The 20669-nt window shown below is 36.8% G+C and overlaps 1 protein-coding gene across 3 annotated transcripts; it reads right to left on the reverse strand.

Moving 5' to 3' along the window:
* Positions 1 to 2134: 2134 nt before the first annotated feature.
* LOC127843623 (uncharacterized) lies at positions 2135 to 18791 on the reverse strand. 3 transcript variants are annotated; one of them, XM_052373313.1, is made up of 3 exons: positions 18633 to 18791; positions 9462 to 9640; positions 2135 to 6371 (listed from the first exon to the last, which is right to left on the reverse strand). In XM_052373313.1, the coding sequence occupies exons 2-3, from the start codon at positions 9597 to 9599 to the stop codon at positions 2877 to 2879; spliced, it is 3633 nt and encodes a 1210-aa protein (XP_052229273.1). In that variant the 5' UTR covers positions 9600 to 9640; positions 18633 to 18791; the 3' UTR covers positions 2135 to 2876. The 3 variants fall into 3 exon arrangements, with proteins under 3 accessions (XP_052229273.1, XP_052229275.1, XP_052229274.1); XM_052373315.1 differs by having other exon boundaries at positions 9462 to 9656; positions 18633 to 18756; XM_052373314.1 differs by lacking the exon at positions 18633 to 18791 and adding an exon at positions 18453 to 18574.
* Between the last annotated feature and the right edge of the window lie 1878 nt (positions 18792 to 20669).

Here is a 20669-nt window from a genome sequence, read left to right on the forward strand (position 1 = left end):
TGGACACCATGCTGAATGTTAACAAGAGCTGTGTTTGTGAAACACAATGACCCACCCATATCTTTGACCTTGAAGCATGACCTTGACCTTTCACCACTCAAAATAAGCAGCTCCAGCAGATACACATTCATGAAAAAGATCAAGTTGCTATCTTCAATCTTTGACCTTGAAGGATGACCTTGACCTTTCACCACTCAAAATGTGCAGGACCAGGAGATACACACGCAGGCCAAATATCAAGTTGCTATCTTCAATATTGCAAGTTATGGCCAAGGTTAAAGTTTTGAGACCCCATAAACTTCTTTGTGGGGGTATAAAAAGCATTAAGTCTGGGGAATATCTGCATGTGTTTAAGATCTGAACATGTGGACAATTAAAAAAGAATATATTGGACGTGCTCTGTGAAAAGGGGGTTTAATGCATGTGCATAAAGTGCCATCACAGATTAGCCTGTGCAGTCTGCACAGGCTAATCAGGGGAAACACTTTCTGCTTTTATGATATTTTCCTTTAAAGAAAGTCTCTTCTTAGCAAAATCAAGTTTAGGCAGAAGGTGTCGTCCCTGAGAAGCCATGCGCAAGCTAATCTTGGATGACACTTTACGCACATGCATTAAAACCCCTTTTCACAGAGTGCAGCTCATATATATATTAATGTTGAACACCATTGTCTTATACCAAAGATCACCCTATTCTGCTCCATTCAATCAAAAACTGGCCAGTAACATTACAAGTCTTGGTGATCCCAAATTAAAGTTTTGATGAACATGTTCCCGATTTGAGGACATGTGCAAGCTACCAAGGAGTGAATTGAATCTACTGAAATTGTTAGCAGTAGTGGAATTACTTTAATTCTTCTTCGAAAATGAAATAATGTAACTTTGCTATGAAGTTGTTAATATGGCATGGCACTTTATCAACAAAGACCTATGACAAATTTTGTTAAAAATTTCAGACAGATTTTTTTAAGCTCACAACAAAGACTTGTATATCAATTTCAACTAAAGCAGGTGTAAAACACTGAAGAAAATTAATTCCTTAAATTAAAAATTACTAAATTTTTACACTTTTCCAGTATTTGTTAATTTTATTTTTTTGGATGACATTTGATTTGATAGGTACCTAATGCCTGGAACACTCAGGTTTATCATTATAAGAAACAAGAGCTCTGCGGTCGAAGACAAATGCCCCCCAAACAGGGCCTTGACCCACGATGGTTTGCAACAAAACTGACCATAAGAGTTAATCTTATCATATTAAAGTGGCTTAGTAAAATAAGATTTTACTTGACACAGAATTATGCACTTATGTTAAACCATTGTGATAGTAAATGGGTTGCGAATAACTTATTATTATAATTAGTGGTGTCACAATGATGGAATAAAATGGATTAAGTGTTGTTGGATGAGAATGTCAGCGATAATCGATTCTCTTTCCAGAAAATTAATGTCGCTGATTTAGTATATAATAACTGAAGACTGAAATTGAGATAAACTCAGTTAGCACTCAGTGCTTAGCATCTGTGATCTTTTATTACACAGTTTGAAACACTTCCCTCTATTTATATTGTAATACATATCACCCATTTATTGTGATATGAATCTCATTTTTCAATATTAAGTTATAAGAAATTATGTTGGCGAGATATATTTCATTTCTTCTTCCTCTTTATAGAGCTTGTTACATTCAGCTTTACATGTGTACATGCTAATACTCTGTGAAATTATTTTGAATATTTAACAATTTAAAGCCAATGCACATGTAAAGTATCGAGCAAATTGGTCAATTCATTTAGGAGTTATTGATCGGAAACAGTTTTCACACTTATTGTAAGTGACTTTTGACCTAGTGACCCCAATTTCTATAGGGGTAATCTAATGTCCAAGGCCTACGCACATGGGAAGTATCAAGCCAATTGGCGAATCAGTTGACAGTGACCTAGACCTAGTGACCCCAAATTTAATAAGTTATCTACTGGCAAAGGTCAATGCACATGTTTAGTATCAAGCATATTGGTAAATCCGTTCATAAGTTATTGATTGGAAACAAACCGGTCTACCGACAGACTGACATCCAGCAAAACAATATACCCCCTCTTCTTTGAAGGGGGGCATAAAAAACAAGTAAGGTACAGTGCAAGTGATCAAAGTTTAATTGAGACATTCAATACAACACTAACAATCAGCAGTACTTGAAAAGAAATGATGTAGTTCTACCATCATCCGATGTAAGTTGACAAAAACATATTTACATGGATTTTACTATGTACCATATACTGATAATTAAAACTATACAAATGTAAATGTCTGGAGTGGCACATTTTACTCGAAGTGAGTACTACTACAGCTACAGATGTGTGAAAACTAAGTAACATATTGCAGATCAGATGAATAAATTAAGATTCATTAAATGGCTATTTGCACCTTATAAATGCAGAGGTTGAAATACAGAGTTTTCAGGAAAACGAATATTATACTTGCAAAAAACAGTATTGTGAACAAGTGAATGATTTGTTGTTGTTAGTTTTGTAAGGAAATACATTATTTATTCATATTTTCAAGCATTTCCTTACCAAAAAAAAATTGTATTTATGTTCAATTAAATTGAAACAACATGTAAAACAGATGTGAACACAGAGCTAGACAAGTTAACAGTAACGGCTGTAAGTGTAATGTTCAGTTATACTTAGTATACATTATAAAGTAGAAAATATTTCGAAATCGAGAACACGTAATCTATAAATACAACATAGATCATTAACCATAATATAAACAAAATATGACACCAGTTTCTCATAATAATATAAATCTTTGCATGTAAATAAAATCATCATATACAACTTTCATCCATAATCACATAATCATGAACCCAATATAAATCATTCAGTGTCCATTTTGGAATTATCAACAAAACCATCTGTTGATGAGCTGCCATCGTCTAATTTAAGTTTCTTTGATTCAGCACCAATATCTGAAGACGAGCCATCTTCTGACATTTTTCTTTTCATCAACATTTGCCCTTCCTCAGTACCCAGTAATAAGTCCTCATCTATTTCTTTCTGGACACTGCCCTGGCTTTTCATGTCTGTACCAATGTTTTCGTCTATAAAATCCTCATTGTTATCATTCACAACTGCGTCTGTATTTGCATCATTTTTAACTGCAGTCGCTGAACTACTTTCAGCTTTTCCTTTAGGAAATTTCTCATCAGAAATGTCAGTTAAATCTTCATTGAACTTTTCTGTGTCCCCAGTAGTAGATTTACTTATGTCAATTGTATTGTTGTCCTTAGTGTTTTGCCCATTTTGAGACTGAGACCCCACTATTTCTTTCACTTCTTTACGATCTTCATTATCGATTTCAATATTTGAAATTTTGTAAGTATTTGAATTAATCTCTTCCCTTCCTGATTCTTGATTATCATCATCTTTAGCTTCTTTTGTAGTATTAGTAACTTCCTCTTTGGAATCATTAAGATCTTTTGTATCATTTTGATCAGCGCTCTCGGCCTTTTCAGCACTCTCCCCCTCTTTTGTGTCTTTACCCTTCCCATCAGGTTCATCAGTATCCACGACCTCAACATCAGAATCTTCAGAATCCAGACTTATAACGGCCGGTTTGTATTCTCGCTTCAACTTCTCCTTGGCATCATCAATTTGATCTTCAGACATATTTAATATTTTCACGTGGCTGGGCTTGATATGTCGCTTCAAATGCATTGCATAGCTGTCTGGAGTCATGTTCCTCAGACCACAGATGCTGCACTTCTTATTTGCCTTCATACAATTGGCATCATGGTTGGTGAGGAAACTCGCATTTTGTACCACCATTCCACAGGTCTTGCATGTTGCGTGCTTTTTCAGGCAGTGTACAGTAAGCTGAATGTTATCCGGAAACTGAATTTCACAAAATACGCAGTAATTGATCTTTCCTATGTTCTTTGCTGTCTGAGGCACACTGGGTGAAGGAGTTTTTTGGGGAAGAACTGGAACAACTGTTGGTGGGGCATTGGGCGCATTGGGTGCCTTGTCAGGTACATAGTCACTCGTCTTGATAACGATCCCGTGAATGGAAGCTATGTGCTTTTCAAGAGCTTGTCTGTCTGTGGAAGTGGCGCCACACATGATGCATTTCTTCATGAGCACTAAGTCTTTCATCGTCATGCCATGGGTCTGTTCCACGTGGGTAAAGATGTTGCTCACCTTACGAAGGCACATGAAGCACTGATTGGTCGCTATGTTTATCTCTGTGGCACCTGTTGGGGCAAAGTGGCGACTGGTTGTCTTATGCTTGGCGAGTCCTTGAGTGGTCCAGAAGTTCAATTTGCACACCTGGCATGAAAGAGGGGCATTCTCTTTGAGAAAAACCGCCAGGGGCAATTCGACTTTATGGGCGTAGTAGAAGTGGATTCGTAGGGCCTGTCTGTCTTTGACGTACCCCCCACAAAGCTCGCACACTTCAAAGCCAGCCATTTCTGGTCTCGGTGGTCTAGGAGCCTGCTGTGGCGCTGACAAACGCATGGCCAGGTTTTGTGAAAGCATTGGTCTGGTCATAGTGGGTCCTGCAAAAGTCGGTCGGATGATGTTAGCTGCATGATTTTGTAATGGCGGTGGAGATGGAATGGTAATGGCAGGCCTCTGTTGTGGTCTAGCAACAGGCACTAATTGCCTAGCAACAGGAACTGCCATTGGCACCATGCCCTGCTGGCGAGTATTCATCGTCGGAGATGGCTTTGGTACCACTTTTGGTTGTGCTGGTGGTGGAGGGGGTGGTCTGACCACGGGTTTCTTTGGCTTGTAGTAGACCGACTTCATGCAGAAGTTGACGTCGTGGTAATACGGCTGGAGATTCATGTTCAGTTTGAAATGCTTCGTGCATTTGGTCTGATGCTTCTCAAGCTTGTTCTTCGTGGAAGCGTTCATGGGACACAGGGGACACTGAAACGGAGGATCACGCTCCATAAACTTTGCCTGTCGTTTGTGCATGTCGTTCATATGAAAAACAAACTGGGCAATTACTTTAGTCCTATATTTGCAATGTGTGCACACCATCCAGCCTTTGTTGACATCCCACTCAGGTTCAAAGTGTGGAAAATCAAAGTGATTTTCCAACACAAGGTTTGATTCAGACTGAAAGTCACACTTTTCACAATTTACTTTTCCCAACTCCAAATGTTCCACTTTCTTTCTGGTATTTTCATACACTGTCTTCATTTTCTCCAAACTTTCGACTTCTTGGTCCTTCAAGTCCCCATTTTCCTTCTTCTTGGTCTGAATCTGAATAATGTCTTTATAAACCTGCTCTTTCACAACATCACTGCCAAGCTCAAGTAGAAAGTTTGTTACCGAGCTAAGCTCCTCTTTCTTTTGGTGAAAGGCTATGGACCAGTTCCAGTTGTCCGCTATCCTGTTGGCTACCTCCCATCTCATCATTTCCATCATCTCCCAGCTAGATTTCGGCTGTGGAAAACCCTGATTGATGACAGCCTGAGCTTTTCCAGGCTGCGAGCTGACAACCTGCCCAGACTGTTTTGCCACCTGGGACAGCTGACTCATAATTGCACTGCTATTCTGCAAAGTCGTATTCTTGATATTTACTGCCGCAGACAGTGGCACAAAGAGCGTCTGATTGCCGATCTTAGTGATGTACCCCAACTGCGAGCCTTGCTGCACCACTGGGGCTCCATTAACCGTGGCACCAACTTGTTGAGGAAGGCCAGTTCCAAGGCCTGAGCTACTGACAAGCATTGGCATACTGGATACAGGGTGTACGACCATATTGCTGCTCCCTGGCAACCGCACTGTCATCCCTGAGGCTGTAACTCGCACCCCTGGGGCGGGAGTCAAAGGAGGTGGGGCAGGAAGGCTGCCAGCAACACTGGATGCTTTTGAGGAGTTATCGGCATTAGAAACACTCTTCTTTTTACTTTCATTTGTTTCCACATCGGTGCCTGACACATTCGCTTGTTTTTCAGCATTGTTATCCTCGTTGAGAGTTATCAAAATATCTCCACCATTCTCATCCTTAACTGTGTCTAGCAGTTTATTGGTCTCGCTTGAATATTTTTCACTTTGTTTCCTATTATCCTCAAGCTTTCCAATATTCAAATCTATTGAATGTTCATCATCACCTTTATTTGAACTAATTCCATTTTTATTTTGATCTTCATTCAATGACCCTGCTTGCTCGTCATCTATTTTGTCATTATATGACTGAGCACTCAGTTCAATTTCTTTGGTTTTCTCAGAGGAATTCGAAGAGTTCATGTTTGCTTTCTCATTGATGTTTGTGACAGAGTCTACCTCCATTTCTACATCCTGGTTATCTGCTAACCCGTTGGCAGATACCTCATCCACGCCATTGACCTTTGAGACCTGAAGGAATAAAGACAATAATATCAGAATACAAGTAGCAGTAAATAGCTCAATATAAATAGTTAACCATATTACAATTGAACGAAACAAATTGAAATGATTCATTTAATAATTTTTTATTTGATTTATATAACTGTTCAGAAAGAGGGAATTTATAGCTTCAAACAATCTCACACAAATATTAAATTGTTTATGATGATGAAGACTTCCAAAGAAAATTGGATCTTTTAAATCTTTTAAGGGGTGTTGCGGCAGTTTATTTAACCGAGGATATATTTATAGCAACACCGATGCTATTATCACAACCCAATAATTTTGTTATCAGAATCATCACAAATTAATGACCGAGTAGGTTCATAATAGGTACTCAGTGGTTCGATCCCAGGTGCGGTTAACTTTTTTAAATTCTTTTTTTTCTTTCTTTTATTTCATTATTGTTTTTTTTCCTTGAGCTCTTTAGTCCTGTTGTTTACATTAATCAATTTAAAGTATTTAATCAGAAACTTTAAAGCATGCCGAAATCTGTCAACAAGTCCCTGTTATTGATGATTAAGGTTCGAGTTTGATACTGTATGGTCTTATGTTTGTGATTAAATATTGTATTAGTGTTGTTGTTTTTTAGTAAGCCGTTGTGATCCCAATTAAGATTGTAAACTATATATAATTTTTTTCATATCTCTAACAGTCTATGTACCGGTACTTGAGTTTCGCCTAATTGCTGTATTGTATGAAATTTGACACAGACGGTAGGGATAGTTAAAAAAAAAAACTCTGTTAAAAGTACGGTGACCCCCTTTTTTTATTTTTGTTTTAGGATAAAAATACGTAGATGAACATATTTGAGCAGTTTCGCAAAAAGTTATTAGATAGAACTTTTTAAAATTCCATTTTTGTGGTTAAAATAGTTAAAAATTGATGTTTTTTTGGGTGACATAAACATTTTAAAAATTAAATTACTTCAAATTTAACTTGCGTTCTCCATTTTTTTGGTTGTTTGTGGTTTAATTAAATGGTATATGATATATATTAGCTTATATAATATCTACATGTTGCCAATTTCATAGGTTATTAATTATTTTTATGCAATTAGAGATTTTTCAGTTTTAATGAAAAAGTACATGTTATATAATGGTGAATAAAATCAAAACAAGGCCGGTGACCCTATGTTTTTATTTCATTTTTCATATAGTATTTGTATGTAGTACTTGAATAAAAAATTTGAGCAAAAGTTATTAGATGGAAAAAAAATCAGCAAAACTGCAGCAACACCCCTTAAATCGATAAAATGGCAAATTTGAGCATTTTTTATCAATAAAATGGACCAAATTGGAATGGTTTTATCAACAAATATTGACACAATATAGATACATGTACATCAGGCCTTTTCCTCTCCATTTTGGGAGAAAACTGCAATTAATGTGAAAAGTCCACTGATTTGGGAAAAACTATTTAAAAATAACTCTTTATAATAATTCAAAATAATATAAATTATAGCTATACACTTTGTGCATAACATAAGATTGGTTAAAGTAAAAACATTATTTTATACATGGACAATTTACATATATCAACAAGGGCTGTTTGTGAAACATGCATGCCCCCCATATGGGCTGTCAGTTGTAGTGGCAGCCATTGTGTGAATACGTTTTTTATCACTGTGATCTTGACATTTGACCTAGTGACCTGAAAATCAATAGGGGTCATCTGCCAGTCGTGATCAATGTCAATATGAAGTTTCATGATCCTAGGCCCAAGCATTCTTGAGTTATCATCCGGAAACCATTTTACTGTTTTGAGTCACTGTGGCCTTGACCTTTGACCTAGTGACCTGAAAATCAATAGGGGTCATCTGCCAGTCATGATCAATGTACCTATGAAGTTTCATGATCCTAGGCTAAGCATTCTTGAGTTATCATCCGGAAACCATTTTACTATTTTGAGTCACTGTGACCTTGACCTTTGACCTAGTGACCTGAAAATCAATAGGGGTCATCTGCCAGTCATGATCAATGTACCTATGATGTTTCATGATTGTAGCCATAAGCGTTCTTGAGTTATCATCTGGAAACTATTTTACTATTTCGGGTCACCGTGACATTGACCTTTGATATATTGACCTGAAAATCAATAGGGGTCAACTGCAAGTCATAATCAATCTACCTATCAAGTTTCATGATCCTAGGCATAAGCGTTCTTGAGTTATCATCCGGAAACCATTTTACTATTTCGGGTCACCGTGACATTGACCTTTGACCTAGTGACCTGAAAATCATTAGGGGTCATCTAAGAAATATGATCAATGTACCTATGAAGTTTCATGATCCTAGGCATAAGCGTTCTTCAGTTATCATCTGGAAACCATTTTACTATTTCGGATCACCGTGACCTTGACGTTTGACCTAGTGACCTGAAAATTAATAGGGGTTTTCTGCCAGTCATGATCAATCTACCTATCAAATTTCATGATCCTAGGCATAAGCGTTCTTGAGTTATCATCCGGAAACCATTTTACTATTTCGGGTCACAGTGACCTTGACCTTTGACCTAGTGACCTCAAAATCAATAGGGGTCATCTGCGAGTCATGATCAATGTACCTATGAAGTTTCTTGATCCTAGGCCTAAGCGTTCTTGAGCTATCATCCGGAAACCATCTGGTGGACGGACATATGGACCGACATGAGCAAAACAATATACCCCCTCTTCTTCGAAGGGGGGCATAAATATTATTTTTAGAAAGAAGTGTCTAATGCGTATTTTATCTCAATCTTTATTCAATTACATCTAACAAAGTATTATATGATTTTGTTCGTTTAATTTGAATGATTATAAAGAGTTATATCAAATTTAGTATTTCTCTAATCAGTGGACTTTTCGTGTGAAAAAAAAGGCTAATGAATTTATTTTCCCAATTTCATGAAAATGACAATAAAATTCCCAATTCCAAAGCCATGGGCTATCTTCCCAAAAAGTGAAGAAAAAAAACAACCTGGATCAAGTTGTTAAGTTTGCTGTTTTCTAATAGTTAAGAAATTAAAATAATGTTCAAACTAAATTCAGTTGATCAGCAATCGTTTTGAGAATTACAATACCTTTTCATTGTCAATGTCATGCTTGGCCGTCAATTTGTCCGCGCTGGTAGGTCCTTCCACTTCCATGGACTCGGCAGCAATGTTCTTCATTTCTGAAACCATGGGGCTGCTGACGAAAGGGGCTGAATCGCTCGACATTACAGGAAAAGGCTTCCGGGCCTCACATTGTCAGTTGTGTCCTGAAGAATGCATGGACTACATAAATTTAATACAAACCAAAAATCGAATTCTATACAAGAGCTCCGAGGTGTGTTAAACACACATATGAATTGTGTCAACTGTAACCAGATCTCAATCCTTAGTCACCTACAAGAAGAAGCACTACAGAAACAGTTATTTGATACAAGAAATGCTTTGTTTATTTGTAAATACATTTGCAATAAAATTTTATAATTGACATTTCCTAGGGTTAGCGTTTTGTGTGTCAATTCATCTCCAGCTTTAGTCCATATAAACGTACTCCCAGAGCCTTTGATAATTTTTAATATGGCCGTTCTGTGAGTACATATGCACCCCTTCAGAAACACAATCACAGTTTTGCGCACAGATTTAGTGCGCATCACTTAACAGACGTTGTTGGTTACCAATTAAAGACAGCGATGATTAAACTTCAAAAACACATTAAATTCACCGGATTGTCAGCCTACAGCCGTTATCAATTGCATGCAACCTAAAAAACATAACATTTCAACACACTATTCACGTGACATTTTCATTTTGAAATTTCAAACACTGTTCATATTCGATGACTGTTTGACATCCTTATGGACTTGGTTACATCAAATATCGTGATGTGCGCAAGATTGTTGTACTGCGACCTTATAATAGCGAGACTTTTAAGTTTTGTCAGCAACATTACAACAGTTCCCATTGTGGTGGATAGTGTACAAAGAATAACAAAGTAAACTAGAAATGGCGCGGCAGAGGCCAACGCGTATCCACACGTCGCATGTTTGACCCAGGGGCGCCCCAGGGTTGGTTATGGGGCCATGCATAGTTGAGATTGACCGTATTGTCATAAGAGAAGTTCAGTATCAATTAAGAGTGAATCCGTGTAGAAATGAAGAAGTTAAGTAAAAGGCAATTTTGGGTGGGTGAGACCTATGTGGGCAGGGCGCCTCAGGGTTGGTAATGGGGCCATGCATAGTTGAGATTGACCGTATTGTCATGCATAGTTGAGATTGACTGTATTGTCATAAGAGAATTTCAGTATCAATTTGAAGTGAATCGGTGTAGAAATGAAGAAATTGTAGAAAAAGGCAATTTTGGGTGTGTGTGACTGTGGTCTATGTGGGCGGGGCGCCCCTGGGTTGGTAATGGGGCCATGCATAGTTGAGATTGACCGTATTGTCATAAGAGAGGTTCAGTATCAATTTGAAGTAAATTGGTGCAGAAATAAAGAAGTTAATGTAAAATAACATAAAAAATGAGTGAAATTCTCTGACCCGGCCCCGCCCCAACCCCCATAACTTTTGACACAGGGGTCAGATTAAAATTCCAAATAGTGCAGGATCGCACATATGCTCATAGCTACCATGTGTGTAAGTTTCAAGGTTCTAGTGCTTATAGTGTAGGAGGAGATAGTGGCCAGGACGGACAGACAGACGGCGGAGATCAATACAATATCCCCACTTTTTCTCCGAAAAACGTGGGGATAATAAAAAGCAATTATTTCTTGCTTTCATGGTACCATTTTAGACAGGCAAACGTAGTATCAGTGTTCCTAAGCTTTTGCAGTGGCGATAAAATTTTGCACCATTGGACAATAGACAGCGCATTGCATCTCTCAGCAACCCTTTGGGTTATACAGTTGAGGGTTGACATATTGCAACTATCCCAGCTTAAGCGAAAGCATTGTGTGGCGAAATAAGGTCAATTGTCCTGTATTGTACAACAACAGCAGTTTGAAAAGAGAATTCAAAAGTTTTGTTAGCCCAATATTTTATACCATGACAGTTTGATGTGCTGTTTGTAAGTGTATGCAGCAAAATCCATCCCCAATCACATCTTTTTTATTACAACTGTAACTTTATATCGTACGATTCCCTAATTTCAAGCATAAACTAATTTCGATCACTTTGTTTACAATAAGAAGGCAGCTCTCGTGATTACATCACAGGCATGCGCTCGGAGTATTTTGTTTTACTTATATTACTTCGCTTGAAAATAATTACAGACACGACTAAAATAAGGAAAAAACCAGTTTAATTGTATTTACAAATCTTACTCTAAAATAATCCAAATGTATGCCTATTTCGTGCATGCTTTCAGTACTCTTCATTAAACTTGCACATAAATTGAAGACCACTGCCCTAGTTTAAACTTAACTCTTTCATGTATTTTATTTATTTAAATGAAAATTCTTTTATTTTTTCACGTTTTTCCTTAAAATGTTGCATGGAACGATCTGTGTAAACACATCGTGAAAATAGGTTACATGACGATATACACACGTTCAGAGAGTAAACCCTGTCCCGATTGGATGATTATTTCATCAAATCTTTTAATAGTAGAGCTGGACAAATCACATTCTCTAATAAACTTAACAAAATTCCAACAGAAATAGAACTACTTTTCTGGCTCGCGACTTCAGTTGTTGCACTTGTGCGACCTCTTAGTCTTGCTAAATCAACGTTATGTTTGCGTTTGACATGTTGCATTAGATTAGTGGTTGAGCCGGACTTAGCGTACGCCACATCCGTGGAGCACAGTTTACACTTTGCTTTATCGGTAGGGCAACCATCCTGAAACCCAAAATACTGCCACACTTTTGATTTTAGCTTCTTAGGCGCATCTGATAATTTCAATTTGTCGGCAACAACTTGTTCAGCCATTTTGACGCTTTTTCCTAAAGTAGACCGTAACGCGCTTATTGATTGGATGACTTAAGTAATAAGCAACCAATCGCGCGCGTCGTAATTACAGGTAAAGATTAAACCTTCATCTTCCCGTATCAATAGTCAGAATACAGCGTGCTTTACGTATCTATGTATATATATGTATATATGTTAAAGAATCGAATCAAATTTGGTAGGTTTGGCATCGTAATCGAATCGAAGCATTTCGAATCGATTTTCGATGAATCGGATCGAATCGTTGCAGCTCTATTTAATATTAGCATATATATGCCAAAATTTTATTTGAACAAATTGCAAACGTTATTTCTTGTTCAACTCTTGAGCACTATTTTGTGTCAATGTTGCTCAAAAGAAGATCAACCAATAAAACAGAAACTTGTTAAAAGGTAAATAGGAGTTATGAAAAGTTAAATTAATCTTTCAGTTTCTCTAAAATTGTTCAGTGAATCGAATTTTCGACGTTTTGTTGACCTCCTGCCTATTGCTTTCGAGTACTTTTGCTTTTCTGATGTGTTCGCTGGACTAAAGGTAAACAACGTGCGCAGTGTATGTCATTTGCGGGTGTGTTTGGAACTGTCAACTTTGCGTGGTTAAACACGCTGTAAACAAACATTTTGACATGAGTTGAACAGGAATGAAATAAATCTTTTAAGGTAGAACGTTTATTGCGGCATTGTTTGAATTAATCACAGGAGTTTGAAATTCTATCAATATAACCAATCTAATGGCTAAATAATTTTTTTATACCCCTATATAGTATAAAGACTACAGGAATGCAACGCAGCAGACCCCGGACCCGCCCACTTTCCAGTATACAAGGGAAATTACTGGAAAAACAGGGTACCCTACATCGACCCATGGTATAATAATCAAAAAGCCGGTGAAAGAAACTACGAACACTGCTTACCGTTAACTACCTTCCTCTTAATTCACAATAAGTCAACACTTTCCGCTCATCGTCGGATCCATTGCGTGTTGTTGTTGTTTTTTTAGGCTAGATTGCACTGTACCGGTACGCAGTTGTTTGCCACTATCGACCAAGCGGGGGTTTGGGGCGATAGCTCCCGATACTAAGGAAATATATAGGATAAAAAGGATTATTAGGTGTTGCGTTAGGTGTTAGGTATTGGGCGCTCAGCAACGATACAATTATACGCTTTTCCATTTTTTTTACGTTCCGGTAACGTGCAATCGTCCCGTTTTTTATTCACTGCGAATCTGCCATGTACTTTCACTTTGATAACAAAAACAACAAGAAATATATTCTTTATTTTATATGTTATAATAAATATTCCTATAAATTAATAGAATGTGTTTGTTTTTATTTGTCAGTTAATTAAAATGTTTATTTTATTCGAAGATTTGTTGTTGATGTTGTATTGACGTAAACAAAAGACACGTAACCCAATGATCATGAAGCGGGAAATTTGAAAATTGGAAAATTTCCTAGCGAGTGGTATTTTATCATGGCCAGTCATCTAAGCATAGCGATATGGTATGTTTTCTATGTGTTTTATGTCAAGTTATGTGTAAAACTGACCACTTCTGTGTGAAACACAAAGATATGCCATAATTGGGTCACACTCTATGACTTAATTCCGGGGGGGGGGGGGGGAGGCGAGAATGGCCACCTTTTTTAGCGTTCCCAGGTATATGAATAGCTTCTTTTTTAGACTAAAGAGGCCTCATTTTCTTATATGGGTGCCTGATTTTCACATTTGGCAAACGATATGAATCGCCCAACTTTCGGACTCGGACTGGCTGCGACCTTGGTAGTCTACTAGAACCACCGACCTTCCGCCGCTAGTCACATGGATGTCTTCAAAGACCACTTCGGCTTGGCACATTTTACTTGACTGTATTAACTTACCTTATGATATGTCACGAATTTGATGATTAGTGACTGGGAAATGATATAGTTATTTTTAAGTAAATAATAACGAACACCCTTAGTAAATATCACCACAGCTTTAATGATTACTATACACGCAAATACTTTGCGAACATACTAGTACTCGTATTCGTGTACATAATGCATCATCAACATATAGAGTATATCCTGTCCAACAAAGCGTTTATAGCCACTAAACAGTACATGTATATTGATGCAGGAGTTTGAAATTCTATTCATAAAGTTTGTGTAATGGCTAAATAATAACAAGAGCACCGCCTTGCGGGTGCAGACCGCTCATCTATTTTCTTTTTAAAGGTGAAGGGACTCTCATTTTCAATCACAAAGGAGGGAGGAGTGGAGTGAAGAGGGGTGTATAGTGTGGGGTTGTGGACATTTATTACACTATCTTCCAAAAAAGCGAAAAAAAAAAAAAAAAAAAAAAAAAAAAAATGGGGGGGGGGGGTATAGTGTGAGGGTGTGGTGATAATTTGTGAGATGATCTTAAAAAAAAAAAAAAAAAAAAAAAATCAAAAAAAAAAAATTTGGGGGGTGGGGTGGGGTGGGGGGGGTGGGGTGGGGGTATAGTGTGAGGGTGTGGTGGTCATTTGTGAGATGATCTTAAAAAAAAAAAAAAAAAAAAAAATTAAAAAAAATTGGGGGGGGGGAGGGGGGAGGGGGGAGGGGGGGGAGGGCACGGGGGATGGTTTGGGTGAAGTCTATAGTGGTATGTCAGGTAAGAGTAGTTTCATCAAAGTATCAATCAAATCTAATCATAAATAAAGAAGTTATGGCAATTTTAGCAAAATTTAATAATTTGACCTTGAGAGTCAAGGTCATTCAAAGGTCAAAGTAAAATTCAAGTTGCCAGGTACAGTAACCTCATGATAGCATGTAAGTATTTGAAGTTTGAAAGCAATAGCCTTGATACTTCGAGTGGATCGAAACACAAAATTTAACCATATATTAAAAGTTACTAAGTCAAAAAAGGGCCATAATTCCGTAACAATGACAACCAGAGTTATGCAACTTGTCCTTTTACTGTACCCTTATGATAGTTTGTGAGTGTTCCAAGTATGAAAGCAGTATCTATGATACTTTAGGGGTAAAGTGACCAAAACATAAATCTTAACCAAATTTTCAATTTTCTAAGTATAAAGGGCCCATAATTCCGTCCAAATGCCAGTATGAGTTACATAACTTTGCCTGCACCGTCCCCTTATGATAGTTCATAAATCTTGCAAGTATGAAAGCAATAGCTTTGATACTGTAGGAATAAAGTGGACCTAAACACAAAACTTAATCATATTTTCGATTTTCTAAGTATAAAAAGGGCACATAATTCTGTCAAAATGCCAGTCAGAGTTACATTACTTTGCCTGCACAGTCCCCTTATGATAGTTAGTAAGTGTTGCAAGTATGAAAGCAATAGCTTTGATGCTTAAGGAATAAAATGGACCTAAACACAAAACTTAACCAAAATTGTCAATTTTCTAAGTATAAAAAGGGCACATAATTCTGTCAAAATGCATGCCAGAGTTATCTAACTTTTCCTGCCCAGTCCCCTCATGATAGTTAGTAAGTGTACCAAGTTTGAATGCAATAGCATTGATACTTACTGAGAAAAGTGGAACTAAACGCAAAACTTAACCAAAATTTTCCATTTTTTAAGTATAAAAAGGGCACATAATTCTGTCAAAATGCACGCCAGAGTTATCTAACTTTGCCTGCCTAGTCCCCTCATGATAGTAAGTAAGTGTACCAAGTTTGAATGCAATAGCATTGATACTTTCTGAGAAAAGTGGACCTAAACGCAAAACTTAACCGGACGCCGACGCCAACGCCAACGCCAACGCCAACGCCAACGCCGACGCCAAGGTGATGACAATAGCTCATAATTTTTTTTCAAAAAATAGATGAGCTAAAAATAGACCCCCCCCCCCCCCTATATAGTCTCTATAGACTATGTAGGCTAACTCCTGTGGTATTATTATTGTCATATATTGTCTTCAGAGGATATAATTCCAAGCACGATCGGACATTTCCCTAGAACCGCTGATCGTTCAGCTTGGTTACACCAGCACTTAAACCAGATAGACACAATCGTAAGGTCTACATCATCGGACATTGTACTAATTAATTAAGCAACATGTATGTTTAAATGCATAAAGTAACGACACATCTAAACTGCCGAAGACAAACTGATAACTAACTGCTGTGGTCAATCATTATAGCCTTTACTGGGATCTGGTCAGGTTCCAAGCAGTTTGACGATTTAACAATAATTCTTCTGAATTTAGATAACTTGGAAAAAACTTAAAACATAAATCTTAACACATTTTAGAAGAAGACATGGAGTTGATTAACACATGTATGACGACACACTGTGATATATGTATAAATATTACGATGGGAATAAAAAATGGGACGATTGCATTTTACCGGTACGTAAAAAATGGAAAAGCGTATAATTTTATCGTTGCTAAGCGCCCAATACATAACACCTAACGCAACACCTAATAATCCTTTTTATCCTATATATTTCCTTAGTATCGGGAGCTATCGCCCCCAAACCCCCGCTTTGTCGATAGTGGTAAACAACTGCGTACCGGTAGAGTGCAATCTAGCCTAAAAAACAACAACAACACGCAATGGATCCGACGATGAGCGGAAAGTGTTGAATTATTGTGAATTAAGAGGAAGGTAGTTAACGGTAAGCAGTGTTCGTAGTTTTTTTCACCGGCTTTTTGATTATTATACCATGGGTCGATGTAGGGTACCCTGTTTTTCCAGTAATTTCCCTTGTATACTGGAAAATGGGCGGGTCCGGGGTCTGCTGCGTTGCATTCCAGTAGTCTTTATACTATATAGGGGTATAAAAAAAAATAATATTTAGCCATTAGATTAGCTATATTGATTAGGGCTGTCACGATTCACCGGTATACCGGTATATCGCGGTGCATGTCGTGAAAAAAATCGCACCGCGGTACGGCGTTGCCGCACCGGTTTTTTTAATATTATTATATTAGCACAGATATAAATACATTACATAATTATTTTGATATAGATATCGTTTTGAAAACTGTAGAAGCGATTCAAAATGGCTAAATAAATAATCCGTTAATATCCAGGTCAAGCAAGCGCTTCCACTGGTAGATGTTTAACTTTCACGTTTAAAATACGGCGATGTATGGGTCCGTACCTTTTTTGGAATTTGGGACAGATTTCCTTTGCAAATAAATTCATAATTATCCAAAAGATGTTTACTCTATTTTTTATTTTCTTTCTTTAGTATATCGATCGTTCAAAGCATGCCACTTCCGAATCATGTTATCTTAAGATTATGAATAAGTCGAGGAAGAGTCAGAACGCTGCGGATTTTCAATACTGGGCCTGCTGACTCCGCATTTTAAACATGCCCTTGAAGCGTTCGATTTACACAGATTGTAGTCACAGCTATTGTAGACAACATGGCGGACATTTTAGAAAAAGACGCGAATAACAATAACAATAACAATGACTACTTCTATCAAGTTTATTACAGTTTCTTTTACAGTTTCTAGTCAAACTATGATACCAGTGTTTTCTGATTATCGAGTTTAATAAAGTTTGTAAAACTTGTTATTCTGCTGTTTTCTTCACAGATACATATTCTGTAAAATATCGCGGTACGTACCGCGATACAGTGTTACCGTACCACGATATACCGCGGTACGCTCATGGCGTATCGTGACAGCCCTAATATTGATAGAATTTCAAACTCCTGTGAATTAATTAAGGAATTATTTTAGTTGTTTCCCTAACCGCTCGACTCAAGGTAATTTGAGGATATTCTTATAGCTTGACAACACACCAGATCCATTTTTTTGTAAAACCCCGACATGTTTTCTATTTAACCAAAGTGGTCTAATTGTGTATTTTTTACATGCAATTTACCTCAACTACAAACCACTTAAATTAGGTACAATTTATATTGGACACATGACATTAAATTGCTTTACATACAAATTTGTCCAAAAGTACCCATAATTGTGAAATTACAAAGACCAATCCTACTTGAAACCAGAACATAGCAAAAATACCACATTACCCCACCCACTTTACAACACTGTTTCTAATGAAAACTACCGCCAATTCCAATACACAGTTTTCCCAATAAAACGAAAGTAACTCTCGTTGTTGTCGATCCTGTGTTACGTGATTATGTTAAAGATCACAATAGAATCGACAACCGATGATTACCATTATCAAAAAAGACACCTAAATCTGCGAACCCAAGGGTCGGCACGGACTCAAACTCAACCAGACCCAGCACTTCCTCTTGAACAAACAATCGTGTTCGGGTTTTCCAACAACCACAATCAGCCAAACAAACCAAAAGCGAAAATAAACAAAACATACAAGTTCTCATACAACATTTACCTGCACAGTATGTTGTTTGGTGTTTAATTCTGTGATTTTGGCAAACAAAAGTGGAAACAATTTTTATTTGAACCCACACTCGGCAGCAGTCGGGAACCTACGCAAAGCGCCCTCTATGTCACGTGACCGCTTGGTGTGACGCAGATTTCCGTATACATTTACCGATTGTAGAGCGCGACGGGGTCTACATCTGCAAAATCACGGCGTTTTCAGCTAGCCAATGAAAATTCCTTTAATTTGCACAAAAAGTTTGACGGCAAAGTGTGCCGTCCGCGATGACGTCAAAAGTGAAACATATATTTTGAAACATATGTATATGTATAAAATTCGTCTGCTGGTGCAACGTCTTTTCTGTATTTTAGTCATTTAAGTAGCCTGTGCAATCCCATACACTAAGACACGTGTATTTAACTTACAAACCCCTTTTAGACAATTAAAATAGACGTTAAGCCCATGTGTTTTATATTCTGATCTAGATTTACGAAGATTTTATACATCGTGCCATGCGTATTTCGTTGGTACCCGTGGCTTTTCAAAACAAGACCACTGATAACCATTGCACATGGTTGGACCATGTAATATTATTTCAACTTCAGTATGCAAATAATGTCAGAAATAACGTGATTGCAAAGATGATATAACATACAACTTTGATATAAGTCGAATTCCAAATACTACTTATAATAATAATACAAGAGAATACTATGAAATTATTGTGGAGGACGTACTATCTTTGTAGAATCTGCATGAGAAAAAAACACGTCCATAATGCAGATCCTTTTAATAAGCGTATATCTAGATACTAAAATCTATAGTTTTACTATATTTTTTCTCTATAAATAGTTAATTACTTTCTTTATTTTCTCAGGAGTCATTGACCAAAACACCATTCGACGAATTATAACTACTTTTACAGTCACTTCAATGTGTGTATATATTAAGAACTGTATTTGTTCACGAAAAACTAATGCACGTCTGAAATGATGCTATATTTGTTTATTGTACATATCGAACATGTTGATGAATAAAGATTTTATTATGTACATGTATTATAAATAATAAAAAGTATCGTAAGAAAGCTGAAAGCGTCTATATATATAGTTGCTAGGTGTTTACATATATTACGCAATCTGTATTGGCGTTTTAGACGATAAACATGACAATTATATTAGTGATTTTCATGACTGGTATTCAAGAGCAATTAAATGTTGATTCGATGATATTAACAAAACATTACAGCTTGAAAAAACATATTATTATTATAACAGTTCATGTCATAATGAAATGACATAATTTTGATACATACAAGTAGCCTTACACGCCTATATCGTGAGGTTTTAGACCGTTTCAAGACTTTTATATTCTATAACTACTGAATCGCCAAAGGACATTTAGGTACGATGCCTATCAAAACTGGATTTGTTATTGTTAGTTATTGTTAATAATCAGCCTTGTGTTCGTTATTTACGCGTTGACATAAATGTCTTCATCATTAGCCTGGTGATGCCGTCTACATGTGTTCTCCAATATAAACTGTTTAAATAAAGCTGTCAATGGAATTACATTATATTGACATAACTTTGCCCTTTTCAGTCAGATTTATTGTTACATTTTTGCCAAGATATCGGCTACATTCCTACGGTCCGCCATCAGTTTACTTGTTATGAAAAGACACCAATTCTTAATCATAATCCCGGTGGATACAGGTAATTGCTAAAATTTATCTCTGTTTTGTCATAAGTTTAACCGACAAGAGTAAAGGTTACTTGACCAAAATACACTTAGGTTTACGTGTTATTTTATTTTTATATATATTATTATTGTATTTTTCATAATACAAATAATTGTACATTAGATAAACAATCAAATGCATAAATTAACATCAGAAAACATTTTGACAACAATAAATAAACAAAGTGTTTCCAATTTTTTTTTTATCTTATTTTCCTTTTTGACCTTCAATTGTGTGATGATAGAGAACTTAAAATAAATAGTTTCAATATAATACATGAACAAAATCATTTACATTACATTTAC

The sequence above is a fragment of the Dreissena polymorpha genome, chromosome 9 (genome assembly GCF_020536995.1).
Source record: "Dreissena polymorpha isolate Duluth1 chromosome 9, UMN_Dpol_1.0, whole genome shotgun sequence".
Taxonomy (NCBI): Eukaryota; Metazoa; Mollusca; class Bivalvia; order Myida; family Dreissenidae; genus Dreissena; species Dreissena polymorpha.